Genomic DNA, 23777 nt, shown 5'->3' on the forward strand with positions numbered 1-23777 from the left:
TGGGACAGCAAAACATTATAATGAAATAATATCCTCGCTTGTCTTTTCTACTAACATCACCAGCTCTTCTCACTTTCACTAGCTGCAGGGGAGGGAGAAGTAGACACAGATAGCATTTTCTGGTAATTTTGAGTACTGCCTGCACAAGAGAGGTGGAATGCATTGGTAATGAATGCATGAGAAGAGGGAGAGGAGGGGCCAACCATTTTGAAACTTAACAGATACAAGTAGTCGTAATTACTTTAATATAGTCCAAAAACCATCCTGCAGACGGCCATGAGTCTTGCTTAGCCAAACAAACTAAAATCAATTAGTGTCAATTTCCTTCTGTGCATTGTTATGCTTTGCACATAGTTTGTTTAAGGGAACTAGTGACACTTTTTCATACACATCTTGTGCTGTAACAGTTCTGTTTAACTAAGATGTCATGTTGCCTAATTTGCCTGAAATCAAATCTATCCCAGCTGAAAAAGAAGTCTGAATTTTAGATAATACTTAGTCTTTCTATGTTTTTCATCTCTGCTGGACAAACTAATTAATGAATTGGGAGGAGGGGGAGGGAAGCCAGTCTCTTAGATGTGAAGAGGATCATATTTTGCATGCTGTAGACACTGTTTTCCTGCCTTTTCCTTCCCTAAACCCCCTGAGGTTCTGTAGTTCCCCCTTAGCTCCCCTTCCCTCCTGAAAACAAACAGAAACCAAAGAATGGGTAATATGCTTTTGCACTCATTTGCGTGCTGTTCTTCCTACAATACCCTACCTTCGGAGGGGTCAAGTCTCCTCGCTCTCCGTCCGTGCTTGGAGTTGTTGTGAACGAACATGTTGTCAGACACCGCCAGTACGTGCCCGTCTACGTTCACTGTTGTTGATAGCACAACCTAGACATTTGCAAAAGGAGAAAAGGGAGGCAGGTAAACAACTTACTTGGATATTCAGCTTGTAAAGTATTAATTATTCAGTTTACTTAAAATCCTGTTCTGTTTGTAAAATGTAATCATGTCCTACAGGGTTTACTCCCTAGCAAGGATGGGAGAAAATATTTTCAGCCTCCACTCTGTGCATTAATTCCATTTAACATAGCATCCTAAGGGCCATATAAAGTCCTTAATGTATAATGAACCAGCTCCTGCAGATGGCCCGAAATTGTGTTCCCTATGATGCGCTGTAGTATAGCTGATGGCAAAGAGGTCTGCACATACCAACCAGGAGGGCAGGCTGCAGAGCACCACAGCAATTTGCCCTCTGATACAGCCATGCAGATTCTGAGCCATCTGCCGTACTGCGCACACATGCAAATGCACCCGCAGCTGCTCCGAAAACACAGGTCTCCACTGACCGAGCAAAATAGCAATTCCCACGACGTGAAAAAGGTACCTAATATCATGTCTGTTTTTTTACATATGCAAGCTCAGTGCCTCTCAATGAACACCTGAGCCTGAGCAGCCAGAACCAAGTACCAGTTTTGAAAACCTCAGCCTCCCTGAATTCTGCTGCTGGGCTCCAATGGCACCTGAATTCATAGAGGATGTAACCACAGATGTTAATGAAGGCCATTTAGCTCTCCCTTTAAAACACAATACCCAAAGCTCTGTTTCCTATAAATCCAGAAATATAATTACCTTCAAACCACAAACTTTATGGAAAAAAAAAAAACACATCAGCTGCAGAATTTACCTACTGCAAGAAGATGCATCTTCTGGAAACTTTCAGGTTGGGGCCATCAGCTGGGGTAAATCAGCTTAAAGCCCTTCAGCTGCCCCACAGCCACGGCCCTTCACAGCTACTGAGAACCTGCCCCCGGTTGTATTCATGAATTTTCACAGATACAGCTGTCATGGTCTGGGTAGGAGGATGGCAAGCTCTAATTGTTGGTAAAACTCTACTTGTCATAAAGCAGGAGAAACCTGGCCTTCCTACAGGACTGTGCTGGTTTAAAGAATCCTTTCTTTCTTGAGACAAGTTTAATTCATTCCAAAAGGCTCTTGTCATACCGTACTCTTATATTTCTCAAGCATTCTTGTCACAAAATGTGTTGCTTTTGTGTGCCAACTGATTTCATCATTGCACATTTGGGTGGAGTGAGACTCCTATCCAAAGTGAACATTTCCCGCATGACATAGCTGAACCCACTCAGATGCACTTCATTATTTTCCGTTAAACAATGGAAATAAATTTTAATCTCTCACTGGCCAGCACAGAGCACACTATGGCAACAGGGGAATAGACCTGAATTATTCCAGTGTCTGAAATATTTACGACAAGTGTTTAAATTGTAACCAAATGTAAATCAAAAGTATATCATATATATACAGTTACATTATATAATATATACATATCTGACCTCACATACACAAGGTATGTATGTGATAAACACACACACATGCTCTCAGTATGAGATTTTTGTAATATATGCAGACTACAAGTATACACACATTCCCTGTTTGATAACCACTTGGGTGTAAAAGTTGGGCACAAAACAAGAGCCACGCTTTGGTTGCAGAGGTCCCTGCAGCACGAGAAATTGTCCTCTGTGGAGGAGGAGGTAAGTGTGGAGCATCCTCTGTTCCCTGAGCCAGCAGGAGCAGAAGAAGCACGTTCAGACCTCTCTCCACGAGCAGCTCCAGTTGTATTCACCTCTTCCATTCATCACAGGAGGGTCAAAGCCACTTGGCATTTCGCAGGCCAGGACCCAGGGTAAATAAATACGGTGGTATCAGGAACGGGACAAAATGCAAGGTTCAGATCTGGTCCAGAGCTTTCTCAAATGTTGGACCTTATTTGCAGGCATCTCCAAGGTACCATGGAAATGCAGCACACACCTTTGTCATCCTTACTATGACACTGCAAGGCAACTCATTGCTGGAAGGTAAGAAGATGATGGACATAAAAGTGCTGGACTTCTCCAGTTTGGTCCAGTCTTTCCCTCTGCCCGATGGAGATGGCAATCCAATTGTTTTATACCGAAGATTAAAAGCCAATGTTTTATGGATAAAAGGAAGAGGAATGTGCATTCCACTATGGTCTCTAACTCCCAGGCCCTTCCCTTTCACAAGCCAACTGCTTTCCCCCAGTGAGTATTTCCTGGGTCACGACGGGTGACCCTTTCCATCTGGAATCAATCAGTCAACTCCTGACAACTTCCTGAAACACCTCACTCCATTTCCTGTTCTCTCCCCCTTCTCTCTTTCCCCCTGGTTTGCTTCACTCTTCAAAACTGCAGGCCACAGCAGCTTAATGTTAGAGGGTCAGACACAGTTAGACTCCAAAACACTACACAAGAACACCTTTGACCTTCAAAAATCTTTACATCTTAGCTAAACAAATCAAGGTCAACGTTTCTTACCATTACCTTGTTAACCATTTCTATGCATTTTCACCAATACCCTTCTGAACACGAACTTATCAATAACACTTGTTCTCCCAACATCATAAAACATCCCAGGTCTTTTTTTTTCTTAACCTGTATTCCTGTATGCAGTGCTGGTGAAAGGTGATGCGTACACTTTTCTGGGGATTTAAGTTCTCAGATTTGTCTACAGCACTGGTGAATTACTGGCAAATGTTTTGCTTTGTTGGTTTGGTTCCTGATCTGATGGCACTACTTCTACTGTATGACAATTTGGCTTCTCTGCTTATTCAGTTTATGTTTTTTCAGCTAAAATCAGCAGTTACTGCAAAATGTACTACTAAGGGAATGATGAGAGCATCAAAATACATCAGGCGATGGATTCTGGTAGTCGTAGCTTTGAGTCACATTTGCCGTAGACAGCACAAATGAGAAAGATTTTGTGCCCCAAGCAGCTGATCAACGTGTCACCCCAGTGGAGTTTCAGAGGACAACCAACCAAGAAGAACCAAGAAGACCAGACATGGCCATGAGCTGTTCCTTCAGCCAGCCCAGTGGGGTGCCAACTATAGGAACAGCACGGGAGTGGCAAGCTTCTGAGCGGGGCTTTCAGCAGGGTTCCCTGAATTTTCCTTATTTTAGGGAGAAAAAAAAAATCATTATTGGCTATGAAGCCACAGACTTATTCCTTTACAAACCTGTAGCCAGGTACCTTAAAGATCAGCTCTCTGACTCAGCAGTACTGCCAGCCCCATCAGTCCCAAGTGTTCACATTAGCAGCTTGAAGGCTGAAATCCTCAACTCCTCCAGCAGCCAGCCCATGTTAGAGAAGAGCGGGTAGTGGGGAAGGCAAGTGCTGTACCTACATGAGGTATTTCACTAAAAACTGTTAAAGTACCATGAAGTGCTTCAGAATGCTTGGATGGAGGCACTGCAATCTCTCCTCCCCTGTCTATATGTTATATTTGTAAGGCGTGTTCCACTTCAGATCCCATACATGCGACTGAACACACATCCCCGTACACACAAAAGCTGCATCGCTCAGAGACACCTCTTCAGACATATGGCACAAACATTCCAGGCATACAGGCGTTTACTTACATGTAACATATCTCATCACTGTGTAAATGATCTCTCCCCAAAAATTCCTGTTGCCATTCCAAGTGTGGAAAAAATTCTTTATGACATTGTACATCTGGAAACAATATTACATTCCTGATGCACTTTCCCTTATAACTCTCTAGTCCCAGCGCCGTGTTATTTTAACTTTTCAAAAGAATAACTACTATGAGGATTTTAAAAATTATTATCATTATTATTATTTTCCAGCTGGGTGGAAGAAAAGATGTCAGGCCTCATCCTGCTGTCTGCACTTGGACGGGGCTCCCATTGATGTCAAGAGGCGTTTTGGTTGAGCGAGTAATACAGGAGTAGATGCTGCGATACTTGTTTGCTTCAGAGTTGGATTAGGAATAAGATAAACAATGTGAAAAATGCCAGCGGCTTCTCTCTGCTCAAACCTTCCACCAAATTCATTGGGAAATCCTCCCTGATACCCCGGCCTGTCGCAAACTCGGGGCTACCAGGGAAGCGATGCACGTGGCCTTCATTTCGGGCATGGGGGCACAGGGGTGGGAGATAACTCCTGGGTCACTGACATCCATCTTCTGCTATTACAGACAGCTAAACCGTGTGGCTGCTTTTCTTAAATTGTCTTAAACCAGCTCAAGCTTCTGCCTTTGGTACTCCTGTTTTGAAGCCTACGTGTCTTGATCATCAGGGACTTTATGGCTTACAGCCTAAATTTATTTGTAGTCGCTTTATACTTAACACTGTCTTCAAAATTATCATTAAATATTAAATATTTATTATTATTATTATTATTATTATCTACCTTCTGATATCTTTAGAGAGCAGTTATGTCCAGGCTCAGTGCACGGTGCTAAGGTGTGTGACCACCTTGCCCACTCCCCAGCTACCTTACCGATCCTTTTCTGCACCTGCTCCAATTTCAGTTTCATCCTGTTGAAGACGGGTAACCCAGTACCTCATATCCCAAACAAGCTCAGGGGGTACAGTGGTACAAATGCCTCCTTTCTACTGGCAGAGCTTACCTGAGACACGGCAGAATCTCATTTATGGTTTGTTTTACTGGACAATAAATGACTTTGGCAACTCACTGTCACAATGTCTATTTGGGCTTCAGATCTGAGCACATTAAGCTCATTGAGTGTTGTTTTTTTTTGTTGTTGTTGTTTCATTTTTGCAGTTTCAGTCAATCCCTCCCATGTACAGAGACTCTAAAATAACACCACCTTTTGTCACTTTCTGACTAAGAGATCTGTCACACAGCAATAGCTGGATACCAGTTGCTCTTCATTTTCAATCTGTAACTGGGGAATTAGTGAGTAATGACATTACTCCCTGCAGTATTCATCTCCCTAACAGCAGTCCAGAGATCTCTGTCCACATCCAAATCTGACTGGGGGGTCTCTAACACATCCTTTTACTATCAGGCTGCGAGTGATTTGATTTTGACCAGTTCTCTTTTGCTGCTGCCCTCCCTTTTTGTTTCTTTACAGACCACGACATCCCTGAGTCACAGCCCACCATCCTTACCCGGTTTTCCCGAACAACACAGATCCTCCAGTGCTTCATGTCAGAGCCTCTCTGGGGGAGCTCCCCACCACAGCCAGCCTGGCTCACGCGCCTGCTGAAGAACTGATCCAACCACTCCGAGGTCAGGAAGGAAATCTCCCCGGGGACACACCATGTTATTTTTCCTTTCTCTTTCTCCCTAGAGCACCTAGAGGGGGATACCTGCCAGGAAATATTCTGTGTCATGCTGTCTGCTGAAAACAGAGGACAATTGCCGACCTTTCTCTTCTCTGAAGAATCCCGCTGGCTCAAGGATGTATTGATGTTCTCGTGCCTGGTACCCTTCCCTCAAACATGGCACTGTAGGATCTGTTTAATCAGTGTGTTACCGGATGAAGCAGAATTCCCAATCAACAGGAGGCTAATGTGTTAGCACCAGGTCTCAGCTGAAGCATTTTTGCTGGAGTGCCTCATCTTAATTCCACAGAATTATTGTCCCCCATTACACACCGGTCATTACCATTAAGTATCATTGGGCTTCAATCAAGTTCTCTAGGAGAAGTCCTCATTAAGTGGAGGGCATCACGGTTTTTTTTTATTCTGTTCCTGGGAGATCACTCAGTGCACATACAGCAGTGACGGTAACGACAATACCTATGGAAACTCAGGTTTGCAGATGAGCTGAGCTCACATAGCACTGTGGTTTGCCGCCTAGGTGACTCAAACATGCTTTTTTTTTTTTGTTTCATTTTTCCCCTAATAATTTTTCCTTTTTATTCAGGGATTTTTCAGCTGATAGCTGGTCGATATTGGCTCCAGTTAAATTCCCAAGGACATATTACTCAATCTGTATACGTACTTGGGCAGCCACAAGTAACCATGAAGATATCCACTAGTTCTAGACAGATTCCCTGCCCTTGCTCTAGCCACTGAGAGACACTGAAGTAGCCTGAGATTCACAATTAATTATGTTATTACTGGAGAAAAAAAAAAAAAAAATAAAATAATGATCACATATCCTTTACCTTCTGAGCTGTAACACTTCTCAACAGTAGAAAAACATCATAAGAAACATTTTAAAAATCTGTAAAAGTTAAGGGATTTTCTTTTTATCTCTGCAGCTCTACCTCCTATCAAAGCAAATTTCAAATAGTTAACGTGATCACAAAGCAGCTGGCGTTGCTCTCCAAACTAAAGAATTATTCTAAAAAAAACCCTCTTCTGGCATCTGGAGCTGTATTAAATTTACAATGCAGCGTTAATGTAACCTTTCCACCCCTTTTTCTCCCCCTTCATTTTTTTTTAAAATGGGTGTGATGTAAGTGAAATCTAACATTTAATTGAGTTTGTTGTACTGTAACTGTACTGTACGAGAGCTAAATCTTCGATCTCCAGGCACTGAGCGTGAGGCCAGCCTCGGAGGCTGGATCCCAGCTCCCCGGAGCGTTGGTTATCAGCCAAACCAAGCCCAAGCCGTACATTCACACCCATCTCTAATCAGAAGCATTAACTTGATGCTTTTCCAGACATGAGTAACCACTCTTCCACGCTTGAAGAGCTCACTCAGAGGCATTGTACGGCACAATTTCCATGCCTCTTATTTACATTTGTGTCTCAACAACCAAGCCTGAGTTTTGGGCTTTCGTTCAATTTCCATTAAAGAGCAAGAACATTTGGATGAGACCCTTTCAGCTCTAGATTTCAGTAGCAATTTCAGTGATGAGAACCCTGAGACAGGGTTTTGCTCTTCTGTTTTCTTTATAACCATAAAGAAGTATCTTAATGTCTTCTGGAGATCTGACAAGTTCTATCCCACTGAAAATGAAGAGATTTGATTCCCTAGAATAACACGGGTACAAATTAAAAGAAATTCAACTGAGCATCACTGCAGAAGTCTGGGTTAGGGAAGTTGAGTGTATGGAAATGTTGGGAAGAAGAGGGTCTTAATAACCTGTACAGCTGTACAAAAAATTTATCAGGAAAAAACAACAAATGTTTTAGATATGGCCAAAAAATAAAGCATAATGAATTCAATCACAAGTCAAGTAGCTTTTTGTGCTTTTTTACCCTGCTTTTACTCTACTTAGGTGTTCTTGTACTGGTGGGATGTACAACTGTCCCTTCAAACCCAATAAGCAATCCCACACAATAATTGCCCTGCCTGATGTAACTCCTAACAACTTCAGTGAAAATGAAGACGTTCACAGCGTGCAAGCACACTACTACTGGTTGGAGTGATGTCGCTTTTTTCCCGCTTACGACTTTAAGGGTAGCTGACAGATCACACACAACAAGACGCAAACAAAAAAACATTCATTCAAATTTAAAAAAAATAAATAAAAAAGGAAAAAAAGGAGGATCCAGAAGACAGAGAGAGTGGAGCATCCAAGAATGCTCTTTCTTACATTGCGTTCAGGGAAGTCGTGCTTCTACCCTTAGAAACAACCAGGCAGACAGAAAACAACTTAATATCTTTGCTTATCGTCTTTACTGGTCATCCTGGCTGATTTCCACTGGAACGCACGGCTGTTTTACTCCCAATGCATATGATTGCAGCAATTGAACACTTTTTTGTATCTTTTTTCATACGCTCTGACCTCTGTAGCCCACAACCAAGCTTGTCAACTGATGAGTCCAGTTCTGAACAAGCCTGAACAAAGACCCTGCTTTCACACACCACCTCAAGCATTTTACCATTTGTTTCAAATGTTCATTTTTGTAACTCTGTAACAAAGTCAACATTTTTGGTTTTGACAAAGAGTAAGGTAAACCTAGGCTTTGCCTAACCTTGATTCATTCTGAGGTTTCAACTTCAATCTCAAACTGAAGCCCCAAGGGTGTGCTAAGCTGCTGGTTTGGTTTATGAAGAGAAAAACCAAACCAACCCATCCTTGTGCACATTTTTGACAGATGATGTCTAATTGGTGTTTTTTTCTTTATGGAAATTGCCATGTGAAATAAAAACCAGGACAAATTCACTAACAATGGCCACCTCTTCTCTTCAGATGTCTTACCACCTCCAAAAAACAGAATGAAAAAGTAACTATGGTCTCTTTAAACCACTGGTGTAAAAATAAATAAATAAATAAATTGAAAAAATCTTTACTTTTTTTTTTTTTTTTTCCTAAACTTCTCTAAATTTTTTGGAGCTTTCAGAGATCAGAGTAGATTTTTGTTTTCATTATTCTGCATTTTCATTTTACTGGATTTCTCCTGCAAGATTTTTTTTTTTCATAAAAAAGATTCTTGCGAATCTTTCATTTCTAGTAAGAGTATAGAACAAAATCAATTGTCTGTGGAAACCTGTTTTGTGGAAAGTTTTAAGCACTTCTGTAAACTCCTCTGGAGTTTTTGCTTCTTTGGTAAATGAGGAAACTGAGGCAAACACCCAGGTAATGAAACATGAATCGCCAAAGCTAAGGATGTTGGGATGTCGGGATGACCCCTGACAAGTCTTACGGGTCTACAGGAAAATCATACATCCCCCAGTAGGGTAAAATCCTCTTGGTAGCACGGTGCAACGAAGGTGCAATAATAATGGTAACAAGCAGGAACACCTTCTACCCATTTCATCAGCAGATTTCAAAGGCCCTGGCTGGCCAAGTGTGCGTGTGCTTTCCCAAAACCTTTCCTGAATCCACCCCCCGAAGTTTTGCAGAGGTGAGCAGCCCCATTTGGAGAGGTGGCTGTACAGGCTGAAAGCAAGGGAATGACAGCCTACCCGTGTGACTTGCAATCTCGTGCCCCTGCCTTGAGACCGTGCTGCCCACCTCTCAGCTGCTCGAGCTGGGTCAGTTCTGGCATCACTTCTCTACAAGATTCTCCCCTGTGACACTTTTCACACCACACAAAGACCTGGCCGTGCACCCAGGACTTAGAAGCCTCGATTATTGCACTTCACTTCTTGTGAGGGCCAAGTTACAGGGAAAATACTTACTTATTAAACATAATTGCTTAAAGGATTAGGGTATGGAAGAAGAGAGACTGCGTCTGCCTCTCCTCCGCTGCTTCTAACCTGACACACTTCACCTCCTTCTGTGTTTTTATTAGCTGGTATTCACAATACATCAGCGACAGCTATGATGAAACCAGTGGCAGATTTTACTGCAAAGCAGCTGGGTCATTGTCCCGTGGGTCTTGTTGCTTTCCTGCGTGAGATCTTAAAGTGACCATCACTATTGTGGCTTTTTTTAAAAAAAGAGAAGCTGAAAGGGAGGGCGTGAAAGAGTTAAAAGGCAAAAGAGATGGAAAGAGATAGGGAGTGGAGGGAAATGAGGAGACTGCTTGTGTACCACGTACAGAGCTACTTTGAAAAATTCTGAGGCATCTAAGTATCACAAACATGATCCCTGCTGTGGGCAGCTGTATGTGTGAGTGCTTTGCCCGAGGGTGTCAAATCAAATATCCACTGCTGGTTGGTACAGTACATCACTTCCCCTTGGGGATTCAGAGTGGGAAAAGAGAGAGAAGAGGGAAAAAAGGTTTAAACACAACAAATGGAGAAAAACTTTAACAATATCTGATATGGCTTATCATATACTGTCATCATATTTATTATGAACAATGTAGGAGAGAGGAAAGGAGAAAAAGAGAAAAAAAGCAGACAGCTTAATGCTGAGCCTTACCTGGAACCGCCTCATATCTCTTGGGTTTCCTGCTGTTTTCAAACAATTCTGATTGCACTTGAGAAAAAATTTTAAGAAGAATCTGGAACGATAAAGAACCGTGTCACTGTTATTAAGCATAGTAAAACGTGTTGTATTCTGTCTTAAAGTACACATCGTGGTGATTTACATGTCGGTGTATCAAGAGACCAGGATTGTGAGAATTTACAAAAAAAAAAAATTGACAACAACAAAAAAACGACAAATTTATAAAAATCATGTAAATTATAGCTGACGTGCCTAATCCACACTGAGATGGGCAATTAGTTGATGTAAATCAACATATCTACTCGATTTATGCCAGTTCCTTCACTGCATGTTTGAACACACGATTTGAGTTTCTTTCTTTATCTCTTCCATGCATACCAGGTCTTTCTTTCGCTGTCTGAATGGATTTTCCATGGAACAATATAGACGGATAACATTATTGTAAAAAACACAAAAACCAATGGGGCAACTCCGAGGCAGATAAGCCTTGAAACTACTTAGAAGGTATTAAAAAACAGAGACAACCAGAGCTCCCAGAAGAAGCTGATGAGATTTCATCACGACGATGTTTTCAGCTATTAAGATTTCAGTAACTAAAGCAGAGAGGCAGAACTGCCAGGAGCCCAGATTATAATCTTACCTAGATTTTCAGAGAGGATAACAGAAACACAAATCGAAGTCAGCCGTGACAGCTCACGCTGGCCAAGCAGATAAACCCATTAACATTGCACAAAGTTCTCGTGCCGATTATTTTTGCCTTGTCACATGGATCTGTCTTTAGACATTATTATTCTGGCAAGTTTAGCTTGTCATGTTCAGAAATTGAATCTTCAGGATGCTTGATGGGCTTACCCAGCACTACGCGTTACAGCATATGGATTTTACACTTTAGAAATATTAGGCAGGCAGTTTTCAATAAACTGTTCCACCAAATTTTTCATCCAGGGACGAGAGGATTCGTCCCTTTATTGCCTCATTCACCTGATTAAATTTGTGAATTGCAAAGGTAAAGGAGTCTGCCCTGCATGAAAAATCACAGTTGTTGGATTAGAAACAAAACCAGCGTGTCTTCTGAATTCAGACAGAGCAGGCAAGAAAATGTTTTGGCGTCCTTTATCCTACATGAGATTATTTTCTGTGATTCCTTTCTGCTAGTGCATTGCCATTTGGAGGACAAAATGGGTTTAGCTGCAACAATTAAAAAAAAATAAAAAAATCAGAGATTTTTAAATAAGTTTGGAAGGAAAAAGACACCGATATGAGAAAAAATTAATAGTTGAAGAATCGGTTTAGAATACAAAGAACACTTTATTTATTTATTTCTCTTGCTGAGTGCTTTCCTTAAAAAAAAATTTAAAAAAAAAATCCGCTTTTGCAGTAAGTTAAAGTCCCAGGTGAGCCAGGCCTATTTCCCTTTCTGTTACTATGACAACGATTTTTTACCGCAGTCCCTAAGTCCCTTCAGAACTCACACATTCATGCCTTGAATTAGAACTTTAAAGGAGAAAGATGTATATTTCCCAGGCTTTGCCACCACCACCAACCCAACCAGCCCCAACGCGAGGCAATAAAGCAGAAATCCGCTTCTTGTTATCGCTACTTTCTTTGCATCGCTCACACCGTGCCATTTCTCTCCGCACAGCCTTACAAAGAGTAGCGAAGGATCTGATCCATTTATACCTTGCTTGAACAAACCAGAGCCCTCCAGAACCTCCCTACAGCTGACCCCGCAAAAACGAGCCCGGTAACGTCACATAAAATGCCTGCCACAACACGCATCCTTCTGTTGAGTTGAGCATTTCTTTCCTTAAATCCCACACTGACACTTTGAACACCTCCACACCACGTTTGCTGTGCGTGTGCGTGCTGCAGGCTGGTATTTTTCTCTCCGTCGCTCCTCGTCCTTGGGGGCTCAGAGGGCTCCCCGCGTTTCAGGGTAACGCTCCTTGTTCTCCTGCCCTCTTCTTACACATATCAAAACATATTTGCAGATACGTTGACTGCTTCTGTTACCATGATCTAGCGAGGCAGGGAAAAGCCTACAAAGCGCACAACAGACCAAGGCAGGGAACTTGTACTTGGCAATCAGTGAGCCAGCAGAGAAGGGACTGGTTTGGAGAGCTGCAAACAACCCCAATAAACCCCCCAACATTCCTGGCTTGGTGTGACTTGCAAGGAAAAACAAAAGATGAAATGAACCAGGGAGGTGTTTGGGTTGTTTTTAATGTCTTTAATTGCTGTATAGCTATTCCTCCAGGTCAGGAAAAGGCTCGGCAGCAGCTGAAGAGCGGCGCAGCGCGGAGCACGGGAAGGTGTCGGGGAGCGAAGTCGCTGTGTCAGCTGGGGAGCCTCGGGACGAGCCGAGATCCCGCAGCAGCACCCTGCACAAAGCCCTGCAGGGCAGACACACACAGGTACAAATTCTAAATGTGCTTAAACGTATTTGTGAGCAGACTGTAATGCTGCGTGGCAGGGAACACAATTTCTATTTTCTGTGAAACACCCCCAGAATATTTGGGTCTGGACCCCCAGCTAAAAGGAATCAGTGATATACGTGGAAATGAACTTGGGCTGTAATTAGAGCGGTGCTGATTCATCCCAATGGGTGTCTGCTAAAAGATATACAGAAAACAAAGCTCCTGCAAGAGGTGGCTGCCTCCGAAAGCATTCCCTGCCCTCACCGACCGTGAGCAGCGCGCTGAGCTTTGGAGGCTGCAGGCTGGGAGATTGGGGCAGGAGCAATTCGGAGAAACCCACTGGAGACAACCTAAAGGAGCCTGGCTTTCTGGGGTTGCTGAGCTCCTGAGCTGCTGGGAATTGTGTGCGGTGAAGATATCACAAACTGGGCATCAGTAATTCCTCCTCGCACTTTTGGCAGTGCTGGGCTCCCAGTGTGGGAGCACTGGGGCAGTGTCTGTGTACTGCCTGTGTTAGACGTGCAGCTTCTCTGGACCTCGCTGGGCATTCTGTGCTAAGACTCTTCCCTCCTGCCACCCCACATTTAGATTCAGTTTTATGTAAATACACACTCAGGAATTTCTCCTCCGGTTGATCCAGGTCTCTCTCTCTCCTTTCAGAGGTTTTCCCATCAAATTTTAGTTGCAACTGGGCATTCCCAGCAAGTATTTGGTAGGTCGGTGTATATACATATATATTTTAAGTGGTTGCATCTGGGAAAGGCATTAATATTTATTGCAGCATTAGAATAAAAATTACTTGGGGGGAGCAAAGAGATGGGAAGGTTTAGCTCCAAATGAAGCTGATTTAGGGGGAACAGGAGAGTTGCAGAAGGCCTGTATTAATTTTTTTAAATGAGAAACTTTAGCCAGTTTTTGCCTTAACCTATACATACATCAAAAATAAAATTAAAATTAGCTTATTTTCATGGTTCTTAGCTGGCCTCTGTTCCTTCCCAAGGCCAGCACCAGCTCTGGGTTCAGCAGACAACTGCAGAAGGAGCTTGGCCCAGGCATCTCCTACATCAACACTGAAGGGCACTGGGGAAAAACTTAAATACTTTTGAATAACCACCACTAAAAGTTCTGGCAGTGCTATAGAAGACCTGATTAACTTCATGTATAGATGTCAAATTAATTAAGACATACTGCAGACATTTCTTTTCTCCTATTGTCTCTCTCCTATGGTCGAGCCCTCTACCTACAGACTGATGCGCTCGCAGAGGTCTCCAAATCGCCACCTTAAATAAATTCCTTCTTCTAGGATTTCGAGGGAGCTATTTCAAAAGTTACTGCTCCTCCTACTGGGAGTTCCCACCATGCTGGGGAGATGGGCTGATGAATCATTTACGTGCCCCTCTCTCGCTGCAGTCCAGAGGCTGGTGGCGGTGTTATCCCTGCTGCCTTCCAGCAGAACTGCAGGCCAGCCTGGTGATGTCGTGGGAGCCTTAACAGGGCTCAGAGGCAGCAGCAGGAAAAATTCCCCTGGAAAGGTCTTGTGTCTGTCAAGCCTTTTCCAAAGGGGCTGCTGCTGCACCACGCTGTTGTGGCCAGATCCAAAAGGCTGCTCCACCTTGGAGAACATTCCTCCTCCATCTCGGTTGGTTGAGGAGAACCTGAATCAAATCCTGTTAGAGCCAGAAAAAATCTTTCTGTGACTTCAACAGGACTAGGCAGGCTCTAAAGAGCAGTCCCACATGCAACAGAAGGTGTAGTTTAAAAAAAAAATATAATCCATTAATGTTTTTTCAAAGCCCTGCCACAAAACCTGGGACTGCTCAGTCTCACCACGTGGAGCCCCAGAAATAGAAAATACACTTTGCGCTTTTATTGCACCATTCTGTGGGACTTAAACTTCAATTAATTCTGCCTCACAACCCCCTCTGCAGCAGGTGGTGTAACCACCAGTGTAAGGCAAGATACAGGGCCTGGAAACTGGGAGGGAATTGCTCCTACCACAGGCCTGCTGCAGAGCTGGGACTGGGACCTGGTGCTCCTGGCTCCTGGCTCTGTCTTAACCAACCTTCCAGCCACCTCGTGTGCTTCCCTAAAACATAGCTACAGGATCAAGAGAGGCAACTGTTTTGATCTTGTGAGCAGCCTTTGGAGAGACACTCTGAAAAATATCCCTTGTAAAGCAAGCAGTGAGACAGTCCCGGCTCGTTTGGGTTGCTGCAGAGTTTGGGTTGCTGGCCCCAGCCGTGCTGTGGCCCAGGACGTGCCACTATCTGGTGTGATCGTGGTATCAGCAAGCCCTGGGATGCTGCAACCTAATGAGAACATAAAGTGCCATCCTATATGGTGGCATCGTGATTAAATAATTGAAGTGCTTCTAAGAGGTCATAAAGTCAACTAAAAAGAAATAAAAAGCTGGGAGTTGTTCCTGCGAATGTTTTTGCTCCGGCTGAACAATGCTAAGAGTGAGCCACAGAACTATCATGACAGGAGGGCCTGGCTCCAGCTGCATCAAAGCGAGGAAATTCTGAGGTCAGGGTCTTGCATCGTCCCCCTGACTCCCTCGTGTGTGTCTTGGCACTGCAAGCTCTGAGATAAGTGTGACGAGCAACCTTACCCGCTGCCCCAACGCGGTGGAGCAGGCTCTGCTTGCAAATCTCTGCCTTGCAAAGGGACCAGATCAGATTTTGCACATACATTTGAAGGCTGGTGTTAAAATTCAATTAATTGCATTTATTTGATGGCATCATCTTGATTTTAATGAATATCGCAGCAGAAGACTTCTTTATAATCTGAATATTTATCTCTGGAGTAATTCCGCTCTATTATGTCAGCGTGTATTATTAGGGAGCTGATGAACAAATTTCCTACTTTTTGAGCAGTTATAGTCAACGTGGGATCAGGCATGGCACGAAGGCATTCTGAGCGAACACACACCATATACTGTGTGCGAAATGATTGAGGTTATTACAATAATCCAGAGTATTTATACGATACTCCACAAACAGCAACTAATTAATCTTCGCAAAACTCCTGTGCATAAAGTGTGAACCCAGTCGAACAAATGTGAAAACCAACATATGTAGGTCAGAAGCCTTTGCTGAGATTCTCTGCGAGAGAAGGGAGCAGGAGTCGGATGGCAGTGGGGCCCCAGGCTGGGCCAGGAGAGATGGTGTTCGTTTTCCGCTTGTTTTTTAGGGGAAAGGCTCCAGTTGTACCACAACATGCACGTGGGCATCCTGCCTTCTGCTGCTGCCCCACCAGTGTCCTCGTTTCTTGATCTGAAAAGTGAGGAACGGTTCTCTGCCCTCATGCCTTGGTCCAACACCATTTCTTCAGCTCGGGGTGTTTGAGGATGAGTGATGGCACAACGGCGCTCCTTGGCCATGTGTGAGAGGTGAGCACTGAAACACCAAGGGAACCTTGCCTAGTAGGAACCAGTGACCCCACTTGCATCTAATGAACAGCACCTTCCCAAATCACTTGTTTTTTTCCTCAGACTAATGGCTCTATTGTAAGGCTCACAACTTTTCTAACCTCTCTTTGCCCTCTGCTTCCCGTTCGGTCTCCTGTCTAGTCTTGGTATCTTCACAGCTTGGCTGTAAGATGGTAAAGGAGAGAGTAAAAAGCATAGGTCTATGCCAACCTAGGGGAAATGGCCTAAATGAGTCTTTGGACTCATTAGATGATGAGACATCTCTGAGGACACCTCCTCAGAGATGTCCATGGGTCTTCTTATTTTCCTGTTCTGCTCCATGCAGCCCCATGTGTTACCATTACATCTTTCTCCTCACCTCACCTCCCCAACCATCCTGCAGCTTCAAGGCACCGATCCCAACCCCTCCGTACAGGAAGCTTTCCCTGTGCTCTGCAGTTCTTGTCCAGCTCGGAAATAGAAGCCTGCCAAGGTAGGGTCAGCTTCTGCAGGGGTTTAAGGAGCACGGGTCGGGAGGAACTGCGCTGATGTTGGAAGCATTGTAATGGCCAAAGTGAAGCTGGCTTCAAGATGTGAGGCTTTGGGGTATTTGTATTTGTATTATTAAATCAAGGTGGTTTGGACCAAAATCTGTAGGAGTAAAAATCGTTTGCACTGCAAAAAGTCTAGATCAGAAGTTTTCAGTTTTGGCCCATCGTTATTATTAAATTAGTATTTAATCAATCAATAGCAGAATGCTCCTTCCAAGATGCTTGCAATGCAAAGCATATGAAGACATGCAGATCAGATAAGTGTAATAGAGAACAGGTGGAATTAGTGCTTTCATTTGAAAAAAAGAAGAAAAGCTCCAAAAGGATTTTAAAATGCCACAAGACTTTGTATCCCCCAAACAAATTGGAAACATCAGATGATTTTAGATACCCAAACAACTCTGTTTTCCAGCTCAAATGGTCCGATGTAATTCAGCAGCACCTACGGTGTGACATCCCACGTTCTTTCACCCACAGTCAATGACTCCAATTTAGATTTTGGGCTTTAAGTTTTGATGTGGGACCTTTATTGTGCCAAATATGGAGACCTGAAGCTGAGGGCAGCAGACCGCTGATGCTGCCTGCTGTGTAGGTCTCCAGCGCCTTACAACACCAAGCTCAGAGGAGCAGACGCAGGAGATGGGTGCGAGAGCAGCATAGAAGGATCAGCGGTTCAGCTAAGGCAGGCCAACAGATCAGCCTGCCTTAAAAGTCTACCTTAAAATTATGGGATGGCAGCACCCATCTTAAAACTGCTTCTAATTACAATTTGCTTGTGGTGCCAAGAGGTCCCGATGACACTTGGGTGAGTAATGCTCTGTGTTAAGATACAGGATGGAAGTGCTGATATCCTATATTTCGGGTGGGTCAAGGATGAACACAGCCCCTTAGGTCCTCAGCAAAGGTTGAACTGGAATTCATGTCCCACTCCCAGTCCCATGCCTTAGCCCCAGATCTATTCCTCTTCAAATATCCCGTCTCCCTGCAACCTAGGACATCCTACTGCTCCCTGCCCTATACCCAGTGGCTTTTTTTTTCCAAGAGCTTACTTTCCAAACTAATAGTGTCTGAATGCAAGCCTGCAATATGTCATCCAGACCCCAAACATGTCAGTAAAGTTGATATTTATATTCTGTACATTTTCCACCTTCTGCACAATTTTCATCTCTGTGGCAGCAGGCGTACACCTCCATGACTGCAGTTCCTGCTCGTTTGGTAAATGCCTATTCTGTCTTGCAAAGTGATCCCATTTTCAAGAAACAAGGGTTGGAGGAGAGTTCACTGCTGGTTATATAGCCAGGCATTTCTCAGTGCTGAACGCAGTTATTTGGCACGGCCACACTCGCTAGGAAAAAAAAAATCTCCAAGGAAAACCTCCTTGTTTGTGCACTCTGATGAAAACCTGACACCATTAATGAAAATAATAATTGAACTCTATGGGTTCGAATTGAAAATGAAACACAACACTAACAGCGTGTTTGTAATTGCAATTGTTCTCCAGAAAGCCTTTGGAGGACTCTTTGCAATCCGAGCAGTTTCCATTTCCCTTTGGGTTTTCCTTCTTCCTCTCACACCAAAACTTTCCAGTAACTTAGGAGACAATGGCGAGAAGCTTGTTTATGCTGTAGGATCCATATTATTCATGCCATTTGGCACACAACCAAATACCAGAGCGTAATCAAGAGTCAATAGGCAGGGAGGTAATAGAGGACGGGGCTGACGGGCTGTTGAAAGGGGCGCTCAGATACTATTCCCTGCTTTATTACAGGATCTGCGGGCTCCAACTGTGCTAAGCATCGCGCAGTCACATTGTGAAATTGTTATTGGAGATGAGATACACAAAGGACACGAGGAAAGAAAGGCTTCTAGCTCGTTTCACTGATAAGGAAGTCAAGGCACCTAAAAATCAAGCGATGTACCCCCCATCGCACATCAAGCTGCTCTTCCAGCCAAGAACCACGCACCATTCCTGCAAGCCCACGGCTACAACTCCACTGAGCCTTTTCCGTTGTGACAAAAATCTCATAAAGGCCCTTGCCTCAGAGTCTAACCCTCAGCAGGGTTTTGAAAGCAGAGCCGAGTTCTTCCTCATTACCCAGGCCAGTCTCAGCGGTACGCACGTGGCTCGGTGCTGGGCTCTCCGATGGACACTGCCCTGATGATGCTCACAGCACCGGCTGCATCCATCCAGCCGCTGGCAGCGCCTTGCCCTGATGCTCTCGCAGGTGCAAAGTTAACTCTGCTCTACTTTGTAGATATCATGGACCCCAGGAAAGACATGCTGAGGCATTACATGAGCACAGAGCCTGATCCCCACTCGTTTTTTCCATGCCCACACAACCCTACGGCGGCTTTATCTTTTGACTCTTGGATTCTCTCGTCCCCAAGTGCCCACGTCCCAAGCTGTGCTAGGTGCACAGCCAGCACCAGTGACACCAGTGGCTTTTTGCTGCTGCCTGGGCTGCTGCCTTTTACTCTTCCTGCTAGACAGCAGAGGCCAGCACATACACTGCCCACCCTGCGGTTGGTGTAGGACCTGATCACAGCTTTCCTGCAGCTCCCAGAGGCCAGGAACTGCGGGGATGGGAGTGTCAGTGACAGCCCCAAGGTTAGGCACCTCTTTTCCACCTGCCACAGTGGGTAGCACTCAGCCGAGAGCTCTCCCTCGCTTACGAAGTCAGGAGCATTGCTTGTCCCTCAACTGGTTTTGTATGGAGAAAAAAAAAAGAAAAAAAAAAAAAACACACAAAACACACATTCATTTGCTAAAGAGGCAAATTTACATCCAGGCAAGTTGCTTCCACGCTCATTTGTCTCCTCCCTTCTCTGAGGCTCGCACCCGTCGTACTTCTGGGTCTAGTCACAGCTGACCTTGAGTGGGAACACCGGTGTAACATTATATTCCTATGACAGATTTATAGATTGGCAGAGAGGGGTGCGTTCAGAGCATTCCTTCCCTAAGACAGGACAGCATCCAATGTTTGTTAGCATCATTAAACTAAAACTGACTTTTCACCTGCTCCCATACCATATGCAGCTGCAAATTTTTAAATTAAACTATGAAGCCATGCATAAATTTACATATATTACAGACTAGCCTCTCCATTTAACATGCAAATGTACTCCAATGTTTCAGAACACCTTCTGTCGCTAATTAATTTGCTGAATTATAATTAGACTAATCCTGCATAATTAATAAGCACAGATTTTTTTTTAATTTCTAAGCAGCTTGATGAGATCATTCACTTCCTTCTATAAACTGCTAAGTAACTGTTAAAAAAAATCTGGAAAGAACATATGTGAAAAGGTATGTTTGATGTCGCATACAAATTTAAACTAGCGGGCAAGCTTCAAGAAAGTCAGGATTAATATAGGTGTAGGGCTGAACCAAGAGACCGACGACGGCACATTATTTTCAGGGGCACGGACCGAGATTTTCCCTGCCTATTTTATTCCTTTTGCTTTTACCCATCGGACCTTCCGAGATCATAGCCCGAGACAGAGAAGGATTACAGAACCGTATGTAGCATTAGGAGATGTTACGATATTAACGCACCGTTGTATATCAAAACACTCCCTGTACATGCTGTGTGTGGATGAGCTCCTTTGATGGTATTTGGAATTGTTTTCATTTCAGCTGCCAAAACCAACGGAGATCATTCTAGTGAAACAATTAAGTGCTATTAGCACTGGACTCGTTCCGTAATGATTAAAATGAAGGGGCTCGCTTTAATGTTGAAGAGCTCGGATTCAGAGAAACGTGCATGCCAATATGTTTTTTACAATGTGCAGTGTTACAGCCCCTCGTGCAGGGAGCCTGCTCCTGATGCACGAGGCAGCCCCTTCACCTGAAACATGTCCCGAGATCTCACCCAGCAATAACCAAGCAGAGTCAAAGAGCATCCCAAAATGTCATGGGGTATTTTGCAAAGCAGAATGCAAGCAGTCACACAACTGTATTATATTTATACACTTAAATGCATTGTTTGTAACCTTGTGATAATCACTGTATTTATGTACATTATCCTGATATGTATTGCAGCTCTAACATCCCCGTTCAGTCTTCATTTAACCTTTCCTAAATGCAGCGCTCACCAGCTTCACTGGGTTTCTCCTCCCCTTGTGAGTAGGCAAAATCTAAAGCAAAATCTCATGATTTGACCCAAAGAAAGGTAGCAAGAAGAAAAAAAATAAAAAGAATTCCTATACTAAGAGATTCCTGAACCACTTAAAGCTTGCAAGTGTCTTGTCTACAGCAAATGATAAATATAAAATACTTGCCAGCCACTTCTGCCTGGAATCTCTTTTTTTTTTTTTTTTTTTTAATTTGGACAAGTGCCCTTGTTCATATAAATATATCTTTTAAATTGACTGGGGTTGTGCATGCCCATATATAAATAGCAAACTTACAAGGGACCCAGCTCACACAGGACAGGTTCTTGGCACTGTGTGCCAACAAAGCCGCTTTCTAGTATTTCCTACTGGGCAGTCAATGGGAAAACACTTTTTTTTTTTCTTTAACATTTTTTTTTTCCCAAGGAAGATAGCAAAGTACCCTGCTCTTCTTTAACTCACTGTAAATCTTATCAGAAAAGATAAGTGCTTGGCACAGGTATAACAAAGGTATTTAGGAGAAGAAACAACATCTAGAAATTAAAATTGTAGAAGCATTGCAGACCTGGAATCCCAGCTGCTCCAGAAGCATAGCGATGCCATGAGACATGCTCATTGTGGCAGATTACCCTGGAGTAAAGGACTCCAGACAGAGAAGAGCTTCCGTGCTTTCTGTGCTTTGTTCATTTAGGGCAGCCCCAGTACACTTTGTTTTCCTGATGGCCACTGAGCATATCGCCAAGTGACAAGGGAAGCTAAGGAAGAAAGAAATGAGAAATAGAAACAGAAAACATCTTTCTGTTGCATTCTTCTATTTCTTATCTTCCCATATCCCAGCTCAGCAAACATAGACAATGTAATGAATGAAACTAAAACATACAGGACTGGGTCTATATTTTTCCCTCCTCATTTCTGCCTGCCCCTCATTTTAGACCATGGATGAATTGGCCCAAAGATATATAGGTCACAGGGCTGAGGCAGAAATAGAAGCTGTGTCTCCAGAGCCACAGAGCAGGGTACATGAGCAAGTCACTGAAATTCTGTTTTCCTTTCAAGCTATTCTTGTTTTGTCAGAGTAAGAAATTTCTAAGACATTTTGCAGCCATAGTACAGTGCCAAACCCATATGTCAGCATCCACATCTTTCAGAAGGTTTCTGATGACCAGGACTTCCACCATGTAGAGAAAATTTCACTTTACAGAGAAAAATTCTGAACTCTGAAACCCACTTTTTTCTGCGTTTTAGCATGTCCTCAAAAACCAACTAGTTTGCCATGGGAAAATAGTGCACAGTCCTGTAGTGGCGTGGAATATAAAATTTCTAGTGTGCAGTAAATAAATTAATACATTTACAGTAATTCCACCTTTCACTGCAAACATTTCATTCATCTCTGCTAACTCACCTCCAAATTTAATTAACCTTTTCAGTACCCTTTGATGTAGCACATAGGTGCCAGAGGCCAAAAAAGCAGCAGCATTTTAGGGTAGGAACTCAGAGGAGAGTACCAGGGTAACTCTGTTAATTGGTGATGGCTGAGCCTCCAACGAGGCAGCAGTTTGATTTGAAGAATTACCCACAGTTTGTGGGCCTTTTCAAGGACCTTCACAGGAGGGTGCAGTGAAAAGAAAAAAAAAATCTCTGGAATTGAATGGATCGAAACACCAGCACACAATTTTGGTGCCTGTACATCCATGCCTCCCCAGCAGCTCAAAGCACACGTTGCATGCTTGAGGAGCCACTTTATGCAACTGCTCGTAGCGTCCACAATGTCAGGATTCAGAAAAAAAAAAAAAAGAAAGAAAAAAAAAAGCTGGGTTTCCATGAAATGTGTCATGAAAGCCAGACTGCTTTAGATTGGGCACTCAGAAATAAAGATAAGGTAAAATTCAAACACTTGGGCAATCAGTTTGCTATAAACTCATGGCAGCAGCAAGTTATTTTGCCTCTGGCAAATACTTTATGCTACAGGAGAAATTGCTTCTCTCCACTCCATCCCTCTCCCTCTCCCACGCATACACACGAACCCCAAGTTGACTGTGCAGTGATGTTAACAGGAGAGGAAAATTGCTTCCTGACCTTTCCAGTGATCAATTTACACCCTGAAGCATGAGATTGGTTTCATTTTAGTGTGTATATGTAATACCTATTCCCACCTCGCTTTAGACAATGCAAGATGTGCCGCTCACTCGAATGGGTGCGCGTGTTCAGATGGTTTGGGCCGTGGCCTCCTTCGAGGCATCCCTCTGGTGACTGGGCGATTCCTCGAGCTCCGTGATGGTGCCACCAATTTGTGATGCAGGTCGTAGTGCTCATCTCCCTCGATCACTGCAGCAGATCTCTGTGTGTATCCACAAGGTTGTTACAGAGCTTCGCCATCAGCTATGCAGTCTTAGCCTCTGGCTGGAGCAAACACACTCCTGGAGCTGCTGGGAGAGGTCCTAATTACTGCTCAGTAATTTCAGCTCCTGACCTCCCACCCGTGGAAGCCAAACAAGGCCTGGGACTTGCACCAAATCCAAAAAAAAAAAAAAAAAAAAAAAAAAAAAAAAAAAAAAAAAAGCTGCAGGAAGGTGCCAAATGTGGACAGGTTGGGACCAGCCTCAACTGGCCAAACTTTCTGTCCTGCCCCCAGCTGTGGATCACACAACTCAAGCCCACGATTAACACGTTATGAAGGGTAACCCCTAGCTT

General features: G+C 43.7%; 1 protein-coding gene across 3 annotated transcripts in view; it reads right to left on the reverse strand.

The window, feature by feature from the left end:
- EBF2 (EBF transcription factor 2) overlaps positions 1-23777 on the reverse strand; it is a 132908-nt gene that overhangs the window by 24889 nt on the left and 84242 nt on the right. For all 3 annotated transcript variants that reach the window (XM_082779640.1, XM_082779639.1, XM_082779638.1), the window contains exons 8-9: positions 10570-10651; positions 761-878 (exon numbers count right to left, since the gene is read on the reverse strand). In XM_082779640.1, the coding sequence (XP_082635766.1) occupies positions 761-878; positions 10570-10651 (200 nt within the window). The remainder of the gene's footprint in view (positions 1-760; positions 879-10569; positions 10652-23777) is intronic.

This window comes from Aythya marila (genome assembly GCF_965140915.1).
Source record: "Aythya marila genome assembly, chromosome: 26".
Classification (NCBI taxonomy): Eukaryota; Metazoa; Chordata; class Aves; order Anseriformes; family Anatidae; genus Aythya; species Aythya marila.